This window comes from Urocampus carinirostris, chromosome 4, assembly GCF_059441175.1.
Source record: "Urocampus carinirostris isolate Australia breed hairy pipefish chromosome 4, RoL_Ucar_1.0, whole genome shotgun sequence".
Lineage (NCBI taxonomy): Eukaryota > Metazoa > Chordata > Actinopteri > Syngnathiformes > Syngnathidae > Urocampus > Urocampus carinirostris.
The window spans coordinates 6,049,304-6,063,665 of NC_142352.1; the positions used below are offsets into that span (position 1 = coordinate 6,049,304).

Consider the following 14,362-nt stretch of genomic DNA (forward strand, 5'->3'; position numbering starts at 1 on the left):
AGGTATATTTTTAATTCCTATTTGTCAGCATAGCATGAAAATGGTGAGAGTACGAAAAAGCTTGCTCCAAGTTAAGTCCAAAGCCGACCGCCAAGAAAGATGAAAAAAAGAAGTTTATTCGAGCGCGTCTAAGAAATGCACGTACTGCATGTGCATCCTGAATAAGCTAACAGAAGTTGCAATGATGACACAAGCATGCAGATGGCAGTAGTGAGCAACAAAGCCAGCCAAACAATACACGGTGTGCAGCCAATGAGCACCAACTGGGAGCAAACAAAAGAGGAAAGCCCTCGGCAGCTCCGACGCTAACCAAGAGCTAGCCGGACAGAATCATACCAATTATACCAAACACAAACTAAAAACCACAATCACAAACCTCCAAGCAGAAGTGAGCAGTTTGCAAACGTTCACTACAATTGCTGTCTATTGCAAAGCCGACCTCTCATGTTGTGTTAATGGGATCCACTATTTTGAACGGGTTGTGTTATTTTATTAATGTCCAGGTCAACAGCAAACAATCCAGAAAGGTCAAATTTGAGACTAAATTTCCCAAATACCCCTGCATGGGGAATATTTTGCAACATATTTGCATAATTGTAGAGAGGTGCACTTTACGTCCTGAGCCTGATTGAAAAAATTTGTTTGGGAATACCTTTAAGCGACGTCACGGGAAAGGGGCGTACCTCCACTAGTGAGAGAGAAATAGAGCGTAATGCGCGTGTGCAAGCACTGCGGTGATCGACCTACACAAACACTGAGAGAGAGAGATGGCGCGGCACCCGACCGGAGCGCAAGGACAGCTGGCTGGTGGTGGGGGGGCTTGCTGTACAAAGGAAGGAAATAATACGACACCGTTTTAAAGAGTTGTTATCATCAATGAAGAAATCCTGGATTTAGAAGACCGAACTAGCGTGATTTTTTTTCAGATTATAAGAAAACCCGGGGTTAAAAAGAACAAAAGAATTGAACTTTGAGGACTTTCGGTGGTGGTGGGGGGCGCCAGCTAAGCAGGTCACATAGATGGTTGGTTCACAGAGCCGCCCGGACCATGAATGCCCAGCTGTCGATGGAAAATATAGGCGAGCTGCACGGCCATGACTCGGTGAGCAGCCACGGGGAGCTGCACTCTCGTCCCAGCCCGCGGGGGCTCCAGAGCCACCGCGCCATGGGGATGGCGACCCTCCTGGAAGGCGGAGACTATCACCACCACCACCACCACCCGGGACACCTGCACCCAGCCATCAGCATGTGCGAAGCCCCCGGCATGAGCGCCAGCAGCACCTACACCACCTTAACCCCCCTGCAGCCTTTACCCCCTATCTCCACCGTGTCGGACAAGTTCTCTCCGCATCACCACCACCACCACCACCCGCATCCCCATCACCCGCATCCGCACCAGAGGATCCCTGGAAACGTCAGCGGCAGTTTCACTCTCATGCGGGAGGACCGCAGCCTGGCTCCCATGAACACTCTCTACCCCGCCTACCACCACAAGGACCCCTGCATGGGGCAAAGTCTGTCCCCGCTGTCGGGCTCCGGCCTGGCGGGAATCCACACCAGCCAAGCGGGACTGCCGCCTTACGCCCACCCCGGTGCTGCCATGCCCGGGGAGAAGATGCTGACGCCCAGCGGCTTTGAAGCACACCACCCGGCCATGCTGGGCCGCCACGCCGAACAGCACATGAGCTCCGCGGCCGGGATGGTGCAGCTCAACGGCCTCCACCACCACCCCCACTCCCATCTCGGCGCGCAGAGCCACGGCCAGGGGCTTGGGGGCGGTCGGGAACAGGCCTCGGTGCTCGGGCAGCAAGGAGCCATTAATGGCGGGGGAGGAGGAAGCCAGATGGAGGAGGTGAATACCAAAGAGGTGGCGCAAAGGATCACCACGGAGCTCAAGCGCTACAGCATCCCTCAAGCCATATTCGCCCAGCGGGTCTTGTGCCGGTCCCAAGGGACGCTGTCCGACCTGCTGAGGAACCCAAAACCCTGGTCCAAGCTCAAGTCCGGCAGGGAAACCTTCCGACGCATGTGGAAGTGGCTGCAGGAGCCTGAGTTCCAGCGCATGAGTGCGCTCAGGCTCGCAGGTGAGCGAAGCCTCGGTAAAGATACTTTTTATTCTATATATTCATAACGATTTCATGCATGCTGCTCCCATCAACATTTACTCTAGCACATAATAATAATAATAATAATAATAATAATAATCAGGGTCAAGTACCTGTCGATTTGAGCACATTAATTACTAATTATTCTGCACGTATTTCAGTTTAAAAGGGTCAATATGCAATAATAAGATCAATATTATCGAATACATACAACGTGTGTATTTTAATGGATTCATTTTCAATGCATTTGATTGGTTCATGTATTTCCAATGCATTTTTATCAGGCAAATGAGTTTCAAGCTGATGTTTTGTATGGTTTTGCATTGGTTTTTATTGTAATTTTATCTTCCAATATCAACCACGTTCAAGTGGTTCAATGCACCAGTTTGTTTTAGTACCTACAACCGAACAGTCCCATATTTCTGGCCTCGTTCACGCCAGAAGCGAGCATTTACGGGCCTTTGTGTATTTAGTGATTTGTGTCCGACGCTAAATAGGATTTTATTGTCTGCAGTCACCGGTGGTCATGTTTATTTATTCCACACTGGAGTGTGTTGTTTTCCCCTCACTCTAATTAACTGATAGACCTCTGTATTAATTTGTCCCTGTGGTAGTCGGGAGTCAATTAAGGCGCATGTACACACTCGGATGAACACGCACACACCACATGCACAGAAACCGAAATTGATTTTTTTTCCTTCCTAAATTTATGAGGCTAATTGATGGCCTGAGTAAGGATGGGGTTTCGTTAAAAATGAGAATAAATCTACAGACTGGATTGAAAGTGCATGTGTGCGTAATCCAATTGATTAGTTTGGTCTGCGTGTGTGCACGCGCGCTTGTGTCTTCTCCTATCCAATCCATTAAAGTCAGGCTTGCACCTTCATATGTATCTGTTTTTTAATCATTTAGACAAATAAAAAGAAAAGCCTTTTTTAATATATCACAAATCACCTTGAAAACCATGATTTTGGTTTCGTTAACATGACAAAAATATAAATAGTGTTTAGGAAAAAAGGTTTTAGAATGAAAATATACAATATTGACATTTGTTTTCAAGGGCTGGAGACATATTGTTGAAGTTGATGTATTACACTTATTAATTTTAGGTTTCTGATGTTAATCTCACGCCTTTTCTTATTTTTTCTCATTTATACAATATGCTTTCTAAATTACTGTATCAGGTTGAATTGAAAAACATAAGCCGCTCGGTCAAACAAATCACGTAAATGCGTGTATTTAGTTATAAAGTGCATGCATTGATGATAACTTTGTTCCTGGGAAAGAAGGGTAACAATATGTTAACAAACAGTATAAATCTTTTCTGCACTGTTTTTGTAAAAATAAAAATAAAATCCTCTAGAGACCATGCCAAATAACAATAAAACATAGTTCAGTATTCAAAAAGGTGTATATAATGAGCATTGGAGCTACTGGTTCATCTTCAATTTTCTTAAGCGCAAATCTATGGTCAAAGGATCCAAAGTAGACCGTGTTTGGGAAGTTGTCCACCATTATTTTGCATTTTTCTCATGCATACTAGTTGTAGTTGTCTCCCCAGTGGATCACAACGTGTAGCGGTATCTGTCGCTTGTAATGATTAGCCGTGAGCGACCACACATTGTGTACATGTGTGAGCTGCAAACCGAGGTCCAGGTCGTGTCCGGGTCTCTCCTGGTTTCTGCGTGGCCTTCACTCCAGCTGATTTATTATTGACGCTTCTGCACCAGCAGTTAATGTTTTGCGACACTGGGGGCAAACGTCATATTTAGTAATAGAAGTAGTACAATCCTGTGCAAAATGTGATCTCAAATATGGTGTCAATTTTGACAGTTTGTACACTATATAAGATAATTTTTTAGTAAGGAACATTGTTGTCACTCTGGTTGAATTTTCTTTCCACATCTAAATCAAAAAACGTAAAATTACAGTGCGATCGTTAGTTCTGGAATTGGCGTTAAGCAACCCAACTTTGCCCTCTAGTGGTCTGGTAAAACACACAATCATGTGGAGAAGTGACAGCTTGACCAGTTGAATGGTTATATCAATTTATAGATTTTTTTCTTAAAATTACTATCGTGTGTTTAGTCTTGGTAGGTCTATAAGGCACACTGTGTTAAATAAGACAGAGTCCAGAGGTTTGGGTTTTTACTCTCGTCCTCTCTGTGTGTTTTTTTAGATGTAGTTAACAATTGTACCGTTTTTACGTTTGAAAATATCAATGTTAAGTGTTTCGAAGAGTTTAAATGTCACTGGGATTTTTTTCTCGGTAACGTGGCCGTACGAATGGTGCTTTATAGTGGTCGGCGGCGCCCTCTGTTGGCTGCGGCTGCATCGGCTCGCTACAACGGGTCAGGTGCAATCGACATTTCGTTCTGTGTACATTGTTACACAGAATGACAATACAAGGAAATTATTATTATTATTATTATTTGAAGTATATTTTAGCACCATGGACAGCTCCCATTGGTCGCTTATCTTACTGCTGTCTGCCCACTTCGCGTTAACGCGACAATAATGTCAACACATGTACTTTGTTTTAAAAAAAATAACACTCAAGCTTGGTCATCAACCAATTTCAGAATACGAAGAGACAAACACGCATTCGCATGCATAGCTATAGTGTACGAAATATTTGAGTGATCAATGATCATAACTTGCATGCAAAGGTATTTCTGGTGCTTGTTAGTCTGCACTGAAATTGTCCCATAAATAACTTGGTGACAATTTCAAGTTGTAGGATACCCTGAAAGCCCTTTTGTGTGTAGCCTACTTATTAATCACAGAGAGTCATCACAACACAGCAAATCTTCCCACAGGGATCAATAAATCAATGACGTAGTGAATTTTCAATAATTACATGGCTGGACGGTGAAAGAGGCTTTTCCCAGCCTTTACATTATGTTTCAATTTCAGGCACTGAAGGGAGAGTGGATTGCATACTAGAGAGAGATTTTTTTCTAGAAGTTAAATTGTCTACAAGAGAGCGGTGACTCACTCCCATGCTTCTTGACCAGATAGTTAAATGACGTCACTACAGCATAACTCACTGGACATTTGTGGCTGTAATAAATGTTATGAAGCACATAGAGCGGTCTTTTTAGTTTATTTCTCCAAAGAATTAATACATTGTAAAATGCACAGTTTACATTTACTTCGCTAAATATATTACATATAGGCTGTGTTCTGTTTTATTTGGAAAAAGCTTTTTGTTTTAAATCCACTCTAATTTTACCTAAGAGATTTTACCTAGAGGTAAAATTTAGTGGTGAACACTGTTATTACAACCCTAAATTGTTTAACACTAGTTAACACTCAGGTGGCACGGCGGCCTCTGTGGAGTTTGCATGTTCTCCCCGTGCCTGTGTGGGTTTCTTCCAGGGACTCCGGTTTCCTCCCACATTCCCGATAACATGCATGTCAGGTTAATTGGCTGGTCCAAACTGTCCCTAGATGAAAATGAGTTGTCTGTCTATGTGTGCCCTGTGACTGGCTGCCAACCAGTTCAGGGTGTCCCCTGCCCACTGCCCGAAGATAGCTGGGATGGGCTCCAGCACCCCCGCGACCCTACTGAGGATAAGCAGTAATGGATGGATGGATGGATGGATAATTAACATTCTTGCTATCTGAAATGTATCAAAGGCGACCGCATGGAGAATGTTTCTCATTCCAAAAATTGGTTGCTTTAATAACTCAACAACCTCAATTCGTATTTTATTACCCAACTAAATATAAGAAAGAATCACGTTTTATGTTTAAAACATTGATATGCAGAAAATCCGAACCCTCTGCCAGAATAACCAAGGAACCAACCAGGAATTACTTCACAGCTGGATGCAACAGCCGTTTACCTGTGTTGCTGTATTGTACTGCCCCCATGTGGCAGAGGTGGGGAATAATTGATCATTGCTCATCATTGTATTTAGAAAATAGCGTTTTTTTATTCTTCCTAACATTTTGTTAACACAGAATTAGAGTGGTTTGTTGGGTTTTTTTGTTGTTGTTTTTTTGAGCGAACATTTTAAAGACATTTACCAGAAATACAGTCAAACATAGAATTTATTTATTTACTTTCAAATATCATATCAAGGCGTTTAGGGGGGCTGCGTTCCCTCACTTTTCACTGGTGGGATGTTTTGAAATAATCTAATTTAATCAATGTCCGTGTTTATTTTATTTAAAATGTATTTTTAGTTGATATCTATGCGTCTGATAAGGTGTTACCAAACCTCCGCCCATACGGTTCTAAAAACATGCAAAACGTAAATATTAATGGCTTACCTTAATCAAAAAATGGATTACATATCTCACAAATCAGCCATCAAATATAAATCACGAATACATCGACTCCAAATTAGACTATTGAGTAACAAGGGAACATTGGAATCGAAGGGTGACCAAACTATGGCCCAGAGGGGTCATTTAGACCTTGCCCCTCTCTTTTTGGAGGCTCATAGCTCATAATGGAAATAAGAGAAAAATGTGTTCCCAAATATCCAAACAGCTTGTTTGAAATTTAGAAAGTAACCCCTTTTTTTTGTTATAACACCATAAAAAGAAAACAACAAAAAGGAAAATATAAGAATTTCTGTGTACTTAGAAGTTCAAAATAAAAACAAATGAAATTAGCAACTACAAAATAACTGAATTGTGGAATAGCAAAGGAACACTGTAATCCAGAGGTGTCCAAATTACACCCCACCAAACCCTTTCTTTGAGCTCTAGGGTTTATAAAGTTAAAAAAAAAATTGAAAACTATTTACTCCTAAAAAAGGTCTATTTTTTTATATGCATACATCCTAATAGTTTATTTACAAGTAACTTTTTAATTGAAACCAGGAAAAGGAAACAAAAAATGAAAATTGTTGATGTCAGGACCAGAACGGAGACAGGACCCACTCGCGTAACGTTTCTCACAGTTTTATTGGTAAGAAGGGAAAGGAGTGCACACACAATCCGGAGATCGCTGGTCGCGGGGAGTAGGTTGCTCAGACGCGAAAGTGATGGCGGTGTCGGGAACGGAAAAAACGGGTCGATATCAGAAAATGGGTCGTTATTTGGGACGGGAGAACAGACGTGGTCGAGATCAAACAGATCGTAGCAGGAGAAAAACAGGAGCAAAAACACTGGACAGACGAACAAGGGCTTGCCGTGTAAAAACAGGGATTTGCAGACGGACCAACAAAAGGGGACTGACATTACAGAGTTTAAATACTGACAGGGAGCCAATTTGTCAACAAGCTGCAGCTGGCGCCACACGGGCGGTGCCAATTGGGCGCCATGGCAACCGTGACAGTTGATTTCGGTCGACTTGTTATAGTACAACTCTGTGGATCCCACAAATCATAATTTTCCAAAAAAGAAAAGAGTCCTTGGCTCCTCCAGGGTTAAACTGAAAATTGGATCCAATTGGAAACGGTTCTGTAATTGGCCCTCAGAGCACAAAAAGTTAGGACACTTCTGCTGTTATCCAATCATCATTTCCAAAACAATTTTCAACATTCAAATCATGCCATCGACGACTCACGTCCCCGTCTTCCTCTTTTGTCTTTACCGGCCTCTCCACAGCGTGCAAGCGCAAGGAACAGGACCACGGCCGCGGCGAGCGGGGCAACCCGACGGTCAAGAAGCCCCGCTTGGTCTTCACAGACGTGCAGCGGCGGACCCTCCACGCCATCTTCAAGGAGAACAAACGCCCTTCCAAAGAGCTGCAGCTGACCATTGCGCAGCAGCTGGGCCTGGAACTGGCCACCGTCAGCAACTTCTTCATGAACGCGCGCCGCCGAAGCCTGGACAAGTGGGTGGACGACGGCTCCGGCCACCCGCCCGGGGCCGGCCTGGGCGCCTGCACCAAAGCCTGAAGGAGGAGTTGCGCTCTTGACCCTTACTCATGGACTCGACTCGGTGGAAAAGCTTTAAAACTTAAGAGAACCTTACAAAAGACCTCACTTTTTTGCCCTTAAATATGTACTATATTCATATTTATAGTATCCAAAGATGAGAAGAGAAAAACAAACCAAAGACTTGTTGTTTCATGTTCGACCTGCTTTAACATGTTTGTGTTACACACTGCAAAAAGACTGCCATGACTCCCTTTTCCTGTCCTCACACAGTCTGGTCTCTAGCTTTACAACATCCCTATCTGACTCCCAGAATGGAGGTTCTAATCAATGGGATCTGCAGAGCTTCAGTGGGATTTGGCCAATCAACGTTAAAACAAATTCAATCCCACAGGAGCAACTGGATTGTTGCTTCGTTGTTGTTTTTATCCACTTACCCATAGCGTTGAGACTGCTAGCCCCAAAACTCCCAACCTGGACTGTGGTGTAGTGCTTTCCTTCTGACACGCTAAAACATTTTTTTATTTATCATTATTACTATTTTTAAGAGAAACCAAAGCCTCACTCCAACCGCCTACACTTAAAAGATCAGCAGTACCAAACCAAAGATATTGTTTTGTTGTTGTTAATCAAGCCACTGCTGTACCCTCCCAGCCATGGGCTGATTTCCTCTTCATACGTTATTTAAACAAATCAGTTTCAATAATCACTGATAATGGCACAATAAGTTAAAAGCTGCCTCTTTCAACTTTACTTTATTGCTGGACAAGGATGCTGAAGAAACTAGGGCAATAGATGCCATAAATACTAACATTTCGAACTTTGCCTAAGTCAACTTTAAGGACAACATGAGTAGCTCATGTGACAATTGTAAAGTAACCTAACAGTGATGATAAATTATAAGATTTATTTATTTATGTATTTATTTCTCTATTTATTGAAAATTAATACGATGCACATTTCCCTGGTTCCAATCAATACACTTTTTTTATTTTCCTCAATAATATTCATTGTTTTTTCACATTTTATGAGTAACATTGAAAAAGCAGACAAAAATTTTTGGAGAGACCGTTGTTGGGTGTCGCCCCAAAATATACGCAGAGAGGAGATATGGCTAAAAGGGAACGCTCTTTACTGTATTTGTTTCCCCTTCTTTTTCTCTTATTTCTTTCTGTCTCTTTATCTTTCTCTCTAATAATCTACTAGTCCGGCCCCCGAGAGAATGTTTGTTCCATCGCGTGGCCCCCGAGTTAGAATGCGTCAGACACCCCTGCTCTGCAGTTTTCTCAATCATACGTTGCATTTATCCTGAAAGATGTCAGGTTAAGAGCAGGAATATATTGCATCAGACTTAGAGGGTAGTTGTGTATAAGTCCCCTATGTTAAGTATTACAATAGCACGCGTGTGACATATTTTTAACTTGATTCTGTTCAGATACAAAGCAGGTAGTGGAGCTTTTCCCAGCTCATTTTGAACCAAAGAAAGATCTACGGGAACCACAACACTGGCATATTTTCATGTGTTAACATCCCGCAAGCATTCAACTTTTTGCCTTACAATTGCCTGGTTAATCAGTTCTATATGCTGTTTATGCTCGCCGTGAAGGCCACTCAAAACGTGCTGTTGCCACTGTGAGCCAAAGATAGCTTTTTGCTTTTATTTATCGTATGGATTTGCGCGTCCATCAAACACGTCAAGCCGAGAAGATCAATGGTCCAATCGCCTTCCTTTCCCTTCCCCCCACAAATCCAAAGTCTGGAAAGCTATGCATTTCGGCACAAGGAGGAAAGCACTACACTGGGGCAAGTGTAGCATGTTTTGATGAATTAGCCGGGCCTCTTGTCATCCTCCTCCTCATTTTGCTCAAGGCCACGGTTAACGGCTCTACATTTATCAGAAGGAGCAAGGGAAAAATATATATATCTATATTGAAACGCTTCCTGAACACCCAACAAAACAATCTGTCACCTGCGGATCTTTTCTAGTGTGAAACCAAAGATGCTACCTCACTCAAGTTCCATGTGTGATTTTGATCACTTTGACGATACCAAAGATAACCAAAGATGTGTTGTGGTTGATGTTGCTTGTTTTTTGTTGTTGTTGATATGGGTTTTTTCGTTGTTTTTTTTAAATGCACGGCCTCTGTGTGAGTTGTGTGAAAGGGATGCCCCCAACCCCACTCCCCAGTTTTCCGAACTAAGCTCAAGCTTCTCATTCTAGCATACCAAACACAGTTTTTACTGTAAATTCCAAATGTATGGTAATGAAAAAGACACACTTGGAAATGTTTGATTTTGTGGGAAAACACATTTGGAAACATATTCTAAATATGCAGAGGTTGGTAAGGCATTGAATCTCCAAATCTTGACCATTTGAGCCTCCCAAATTATTAAATTAAATTTGGGTAGTTACTCATAATCAGTGGAACCTGTAAATCCCATTGCTGAGAAAAAATATTTAGCCATTTCAAATTGGCAGTGATTCTTTGCTTCGCCACTAGAGGGAGCATACGCGCCACTAGATGGATAAAGATTCAAAGTTGATGATAAAAGGGACCGTGTGTATCGTTTAGCGTCTCTAGTGGTAGAGAAAACCAATTCACTATCAAAACAATATAGAGGTAAAACATAAATGTACTAAACATGCATTTTTTAAATACTCTTAGATTTTAAAATGTGCATTTATTTTACGGACAAAGAACCCCACCAACTTGCTGCGACGGGCACCCAAACCACTTGCAAAATGATGGGCAAAAAATATAAAGAAAAATAGTCTGGTTTTGGTAACTTTGAAACTCTGTAGTTTGTATTAGAGGTAAGGCCTTAGATTCGAGTCGGGGCTAAAATGTCAATCATTACGTTCGGGTTCCGGCTAGGCCGGGCTTATCGCTCACTGATTTTTTTTTTCCTATTTTATTTTTTTTTAATCCACCCATAATTGTTCTTTGTTTCCTTTTTGTCCGTGAGCAGCCAAAATAGCTCCTTCTCCTTCTCCTGAGTCCTTACGAGTAAAATATGAAAATTCGGGTTTGCTTCAGACCCTCTAATCAAGATAAATTGTTGGTCTTGGGCTGGTTGGGGAAAGATTTTCTTATCTCTAGTTTGTACTCTTCTTTAACATTCGTTATTGGTTGCACAACACAATAAATTGACAACCAGTGGTCATATAATACACACTGTCCCTTGAAGGATTTCTGTGCTAGTTGTTGCTCAAAGTCCAACTTTCAACCTTGGAGATTCTACTGCACCTCCTCTTAGTCTCTATTCTGTGGTTGCTCCCCCTTATTCTGTAACCCCCCTCCTTCTCCTCCACACTCCCAGGACGAGTGCCTTGCTTAAACCAAAGTGTTGAACCGCTCTTGACCTCTTTTTTCTCCTTTGACTTACCTCAAGCCTGTCGAAGGGCCGCCACTCCCCGAGGAACCCCTCTGATATTTTTCTTCTTTTTCATATCACACTGTGGTGCTCTTTTATCGTCTGCGCATGCAATGAAAACATACCAAAGCGACTCTCCCTAACCTCTTTCCCATCAACTTCCTCTCACTCTGGCCGTGCATGTGTTTTCCGAAATGTCCCTGAATACCTCATCGTGCCAACACAGCGTGATCGTTGTCTCATTTTGGGGTTTTCTATTTATTTTCTTTCTAATAACTGTTTCAGGCTAGATGTATCTTGAATGGTGATCATATTCTAGCCATTGAGAAATAGAGTGGCCTAATTCTGTTTTTATTTTATAATTATAAATGTTCTTCATCAAAACATTTATTGAGTTATTGTCCGGTGTAACTTTAGACAAATTTCTGTTATTTACATACAGTACCAATGCTTGTTTACGGTCGGATCTGGGACAATCATCTAACTCCCCACCTTCCTGAATGCAGCATGGGTTCTAAGCATTATTTATTGTGATGTCATATTAGTTAGAGGTAAGATCTTAAGCCTGAGCTTGAACTAGATCCGAGCCTGAACAGGAATTCGGGTCGGGCCTAAAATATCAATCATTACGTTCGGGTTCGGGTCAGGCCGGGCTTCTCTGTCGCTGATCTTTTATATTCTTAATAGTCATGGTTCTTTGTTTATTTTTCTTGCGCAATGCATCCGTGCGATGGATTCTGTCCCGCTCCCGCCTCTCTCCTTGCGGTGTTCGGCAAAAATTCTTAGGGCTCGGTCCCTCAAAACAAAATAATAATGTTCCATACCTGTCAACCTCCACGGCTCCACGCCCGTACAAACTGTCGTATTTTCCCGTACAAAATACAAAATAATCGTACACCATTTTTTTTTTTTTCGGAATGATGCATGATGGGAAATGCCGAGGCGGCAGACGCATGCGCACAGTAGCATCAAACCGCTCGCTTCGTTTGCAACAAAAAAAAACATACCGAGATAGAGGCTACCGCGGCAAACTCGTTTGACTTGATTGATTTGCCGTTTCGTGATAGTCGGTGTATACCGGATGGTACCCATAATTGACAAAATTTGCGTTTTCCGTACAGATTTCCTTGTACGTCGTACTCGTCTTAAAATGCATAAAAAACATACTTTGTACGGCAAAACCGTACAGGTTGACAGGTATGAACCTGTACTGAATATTTGCAAGCCAGTCGGGCGGGATTTTGTCGGCCCGATCTTACCTCTACGTGAAATTGACGTCGACTGAGAGCACAAGGCAAAACGGCTGCCGCACGGGATGGCGGCCTGTTGATTCTTTTTTATTCATATTCCGCAAATGTTAATCAAACTAGCATGTTTACACGATGAGGTTGCATATGTCATGTTGTCAATAACATTGGACTTTCCATTTAAATCACAAATGGAGTTAACCCACTCTTGTTCTCAGCTGTAATTTTTTTTTTTTTTGATGTCGGTAGACGATTGCTTTTTAACAGGGTACTTAACAAATGTTGTGTTCATATTACCCCTTTCCCTTTTTGTTTTAATCTTGGTTTCTTCAGTTTTTTCACTGCTTTAACTTAACTCATGCATTTGTAGAAATTTTAGATTTGTATATAGTCAGGGCGGGGGGGCGCAAAGACATAAAATATTTTACGTTACAGCGTTACATTCCTTGAAGCATTTTCATGTGTTTTAAACACCGCACCCCCTCCCCTCTTTGAAAAAAGCTTTGTTGAACAGTGTTTGTATGTATAAGTGTTTTTCTATTGTTTTTAAATGGCTATTACAGTACGGCACATCCAAAGATTTTTAAAGCAAACCAAAAAAAAGATGGGAAAAACATGTATAATGTTGAAAAGCACTGGCATTTGTGATGTAGGCTTTTTATTTGTATTTTTTGGGATATTGGGTTTGCCATTCCAACGGGTATAGAATGTAGAAATGGGTAGAATCTACTGTCCAAAAATGTACAATCTGCTGGAAAAAAATGAGAGGGCTGCAAGTCCTGCCCACTTTGCTACCTTCATGTACACAAACGAATGGCGGGTGGAACGGGGGCGGGCAGCCGGTCTGCTGTGCCACGGAAATGTTTTTATTTTTTATTGTTATTATCTTTTTTTTTCCCAGCAGCAGTGGTCTCGCTGCCTTGCCTCATCAAGTATCTGTTCTTAAGTACTTGTGACATGAATATGAGCAAAGTCTAATAAAAGTGCAAAAAACGGTATTCAGGAGGTAGTGCACAATCGTGTGTGGGTTTAATATCATGTCTGTATAATTTATGCATATTTTGATGTGTTTAGAGCATACTGTTGTGGGTACGCCGAACTCTCTTTTGTCATGCCAAAGACTTCAAAAAGATCATCGCTAGGGTTGCAAGTTGTAAACTTTCCGTGGGAATAAACTGGAAATTTGCTACATTTGCAGGAGACTTTGTTTCGCGGCCTATTATATCAGTGGTTCTCAATTATTTTCTGTCACGTCCCCCCTTGGAAAAAGAAATCCTCTGGCGTCCCCCCAAAAATCTATCTATTTATCTACCCTGGTCATATCCCTCGAGAGGGGTGACCGACAGCAAGACAAACACATACAAAAACAAAGAAAATAAAAAAGGGAATAAGAAGCAAAAATCACACACAAAATTTTGTGGACCATGGCCAACCCAAATTCCCAAAAACCCAAACAAGTTAAGCACCTTGGCACCCAAGTTGGTCATGCTTTCGTCCCACCAGATGAAACGGGACACAAGAAAACGGCCATGTCACTCGGGTCAGGGTGACACAACACACTCCTCTGTTCGAAAGCTTTCACTGGTTTACCCCTGCCGCATCATAGGGGTGCCCTGTCCATCACTTAGAACACGTCTAAATATCCCACTATCCTTTGTGTAATATTTTACCACTAGATGGCACTGTATTGTCTATGCGAACAAAACCCATTGCCAAATGACCACAGCATAGCGGCAAGATGCTAAACAAACATGGCGGTGACTATTAGGTATGAATTTCGCTTTGTAGAAGAAAT

General features: G+C 42.0%; 1 protein-coding gene across 1 annotated transcript; it reads left to right on the forward strand.

The window, feature by feature from the left end:
• The first annotated feature begins 786 nt into the window (after positions 1 to 786).
• onecut1 (one cut homeobox 1) lies at positions 787 to 12,003 on the forward strand. The gene is made up of 2 exons (XM_088333512.1): positions 787 to 2,099; positions 7,674 to 12,003. Exons 1-2 carry the CDS (start codon positions 1,049 to 1,051, stop codon positions 7,964 to 7,966), a joined length of 1,344 nt encoding a protein of 447 aa, XP_088189638.1. The 5' UTR covers positions 787 to 1,048; the 3' UTR covers positions 7,967 to 12,003.
• The last annotated feature ends 2,359 nt before the right edge of the window (positions 12,004 to 14,362 follow it).